The sequence below is a fragment of the Rhipicephalus sanguineus genome, unplaced genomic scaffold (genome assembly GCF_013339695.2).
Source record: "Rhipicephalus sanguineus isolate Rsan-2018 unplaced genomic scaffold, BIME_Rsan_1.4 Seq1030, whole genome shotgun sequence".
Taxonomy (NCBI): domain Eukaryota; kingdom Metazoa; phylum Arthropoda; class Arachnida; order Ixodida; family Ixodidae; genus Rhipicephalus; species Rhipicephalus sanguineus.
In genome coordinates this window covers 1-4,157 of record NW_023614199.1, presented here as the reverse complement: position 1 = coordinate 4,157, position 4,157 = coordinate 1, and the positions used below count along the sequence as shown (strand labels likewise).

Here is a 4,157-nt window from a genome sequence, read left to right as displayed (position 1 = left end):
TTGAAACGGCGGAACATCGCTTGTGTCTCGGTACCGCGGAACAAAAAACACCTTCCACCGAATGTTTCACCAGCAGAAAGTCTAGAATGCACCTGTGGCCACGTGGATCGGAACGTGCGTCTTTTATTAGAGCGCCCATGACACGAAAGTGAGAGAGGATTGTTATTAAGCAATTTAATATCATTGGATTGAGGGCGCTTCACTTTCAGGAACATCCGTGAGCAGTAGGCAAAATATGCATTAAAAAAGCGGGAATTATCGGCGGTATACCAATTTCTAGAGGTCAGCTGTCTTGTTTGAACTTATTGACCTAAGCAAGTTGTAAAGAGTGAAAGCTCATTTTAAGCGCCACACAAGGGGCAGTTCTGTGTCACTTTATGAGCAAAATTACTCAGTGTCCCTGTGACAGGACCAATTGCGTCCATTTTAGTTTTGTTATGTGACTGCAGTTCGTACTTACTAGTAGAGTTACGTTTCAACACATTCGGTGTAGGTGTGATTGCAGATTACATGATGTTTCCTGTCGTTATGTCAGACTGAATTCTTTTACATCTTTAGTGGGGTTGTATGAATTTTTCGTTTTTATAGGATTTTTTACGCATCGACTGACCTATACAAGCTTATAGTTGGTGAGATTTTATGCAGTTTTTCTGCGTATCTGTGAGCTTCTTCAATTCCGTCTTCTATGGAAAAGAGTAATCCGTGCTATATAAAATCGCCAACATCTGTTACGCAACGCATATATTTTCATAGATTGGTGAAACAAGCTCTATGATACAGGAGACAATTTTGAAGGAAGTGGTTGGAGTAGGATATTAAAGTGCATTTTTCAACCTTGAAGACTAGTTCTTGCGACCACGCGCACCCGAGGCTTCCAATAAAAGCTCTACGTAGTTCGCAATCTTGCGGTCCTGGGGTCCTAACCGGGGTAATGGTGGTAGAGTCTGGCAGGCGCTTGAACCCTTGGTGTAGCGGCCACAGACCAGGTTCAGAGTTTCACCGAAGGCTTGGTTCAAGAAGCCAATCATGAGGTCCTTTGCGCCGACGCTTTCGCACGGCGTCAGCGTCTTGGAGACGCAGTCCAGTAACTCGTGGTAGGCGCTGCAGCAAACGAGCAAATCAATCACGAGATAGGTGATTCCTAATAAACATACGCTAAACAACATCATAGCGCAAGACGTGTTATCATGTTGCCCCTATAAGTTCGCAAGGTAATACTCTCGCTATCACGCAGGCTTGTCGACCAATAACCGAAGCAACAATGAAATAATCAGGATTTACCGCTCAATCTCTTAAGCACGCCTAAATATCTACCGCGGTATAAGGGCCGAATATCATAACTTAATCTGGCATTCACGAGGTGGCCTATCTGCCGCCATGAAGCTTCGGCCTTATAATGGAAACGCTCAGTTTGGCCTTAATCCCGGTATGGTTAAAAACGTGGTAGGATCTGCTTCTGTCGTTTCTTTTATGGACTAAGCTCACACTTCGGTATACAATGAGATATGTGCTCGTTCTTGGGCTAGAGGACGTAATTTCGTTTTATACACGTAAGCAGATATTAAATCCACTCGGAGGGCGTTCAGAGCCAGCCTGTAAGAAGTGTGTATTCATAGGGAAGGGCTGGAAATTGAATTTATTTCTAAGATTCCTGTGCCCGACTCGCCACCTGATATTGAGGTTCACTGCCACACGGATCGAACTACAATTTACTTCGAAGCCCGATGTTTTTTTAAATCGCAAGTAAACCTATGCGTACACGAGCAATTTCGCATAGTGCCGAGAAGGCAATGGGGCCACCTTGTCGAGGACTAAGCCCTAGACTTTGAGCTGAGCAGAATGCCGCCATAGTTTTTAAGCTGTCGCGGCGGTGTCGACAAAATATCGCTGTTTAGGTATCCTGTATAAAATGTTGCAAAGAATTCCACGGAATTCACTAGAATCACTAAGGTAATAAAATAATTATTCTGGAATAAAGCTGTCTTCGCCGGTAGAGGGGAGGAGCAAAGGGTTTAGTGACGCAACGAGATAAGAAACACGTCCATGTGAAACAAACGTTGTTTTCTGCACAACATGCGCGAGCTCTCCTCTCGTGCCAACTCTTCGTTGCCTTATTTTTTTGCATATATATTTTTAAGAATTATATAGAATATTTCTGCTTTCAAGACACCTTGCGTGGAAGCTTATCACGCAAGAAGGTGTCACGCCGCTAGGCTCGAGGGCGCGGGTTCGAATCCGGGCCACGGCCGCCGCCTTTTGCTGGCGGTGGAATAGAAGGACGTCGGTGTACTTGGATTTTTTGGACGCGTAAAGAATTTTCAGTTGATTGTGACCCGTAAAATAGAGCAAATATTATTTTTACAATTCAACACCAATTAACAACAGAGGCAGTGGGGAACTTCCCGCCTGCGCAATGAAGTACATACTAACCAGCATGTGTAGTGAAGAACCTCGTTCGTGGGACCCTTGACCACGGCCTGTTCCAGAATGTCGTGGAAGCTTCGCATGCACTTGTGGAGCTTGTCGCCATGAGAATTCATGCACTTGATTCCTCTCTGGTAATCTACCGTGGAAGAAATTCAAAATCTGGGCTTTCAGAAAAGAGAAGCATGTAATGCGTATTCGTCAGAGGCATCGTTACTTCCAAGTAATCCATGCGTACCCGCCGTGATCACGAGGTTATGACAAAAGTTGTTTCTTCTGAGCACAGCTGGCCCAATGGTGCACACCCAACATTTTATACAAAATATTTCTGAGTCTTTATCGCCCTAACGTGCACACTTTTTCTAAACAATTACTATCAGCATTTCGCCATGCTTCCATTAGGTTTATGTGAGGAACTGTGCACGGACTTAAGGTCTTTTTTCGTAAGCAGTATGTCACTTGCATACCTTTTTAATGACCATACTCGGTCTCTATTGTCATAGGCGTGCGCAGTATTCCTCATCAGGGGGCAGCGAAGGTTCTTCGCAGCGCCCCCTCCCTACTAATTCAATTTGTGGGGCAGACTTTGCGCCTCCCTCCCCTCTTACGAAACTAGTGGAGGCGGCGCCAGCCCTGCAGCCCTCCCCCCACTTTAGCACGCCTATGTCTATTGTATCGGATATGCAAACGTGTTATTAGTGCATAAGCTACAAATATTGTTTTACGTCGCAATATAGCGCTCGGCAGACTGAAACGGTAAATGTATCACACCACTGCTTTGTAGGAGCGCATAAGGGAGATTGTTGCTTACGCCAATTCCGTTGTAAAGCTTAAATTGTGTCAGAGAAAATCATTCCTTCATCTCTATATTTTCTGCTGAAACGTATGTACGTCCCCGCCTACACAAACCTTGTTTGATTCACTTCTGACGATGCAATTCGCAGGCCCTCGAATATCAGTTCCTCAAAAGTGTAGCGAATTCCTAGAAGCAGGCCGTTGGATGCCTGGCTTACTGGCATGGATAAGAATAGAAACCTGACCCTCCTCGACCCAAAACCAGCGAGCCTGAAGGGTTAGCTGAGTCCTGGACTAAGGACTCCATACATTAATCCATACATTGCCCTTTCCGTCCTCTTCACGCAATAATCGTTCACTATTACTGCCACTTACGCTGCATTGTAATAACTGTTCATGAAATGAAGATGTTTAGCAAATTAAGCTTAAATAAGTGTTATGGCTGGTAATAGCTAATTGTATCTTATTTAAGACAAATACTAAGTAAGTGGCTTTTTGAACTTTGTACACGCATAAGACTTCAACGTCTACTTTGGTAGCAATAATCGCTGTTCTAATGGCTGCAACTGTCCCCCTACCCAATACTGGTCTACTTGCACTGATCCTCAATTTTAATGGGCACCTTAAACAGATAATAACAAAATTGCGGCCACTTTGCACTAAGTCGCCCAAAGCTTGGCACAACGAAGGGCGGGCCCGTCGCCGCTCGCACTAGCCGTAGACCGTAACGTCTACAGTGGAGAGGCGCGGCTTCCTCCTCGGGAGTACGTAGCCAGGCTGTGCACTATAAGAGCGGAGGTTGCGCGTGTGTCTCCGTCGGTGGGCATAGCTTAGCTACTGCGCATGCGCGGTTTGGCCATGTGGTGTGGTATCTCGTCGCAAGACGACGCGATGCTTGCTTCCTCTTTCTTTCTATCTTTTTTTCCTCCTCTCCCTAC

At 45.3% G+C, this 4,157-nt stretch overlaps 1 protein-coding gene across 1 annotated transcript; it reads right to left on the bottom strand.

Moving 5' to 3' along the window:
- Window positions 1-627: 627 nt before the first annotated feature.
- On the bottom strand, window positions 628-2,557 carry LOC119375932 (uncharacterized). The gene is made up of 2 exons (XM_037645953.2): window positions 2,431-2,557; window positions 628-1,101 (listed from the first exon to the last, which is right to left on the bottom strand). The coding sequence occupies exons 1-2, from the start codon at window positions 2,538-2,540 to the stop codon at window positions 843-845; spliced, it is 369 nt and encodes a 122-aa protein (XP_037501881.1). The 5' UTR covers window positions 2,541-2,557; the 3' UTR covers window positions 628-842.
- Window positions 2,558-4,157: the final 1,600 nt, after the last annotated feature.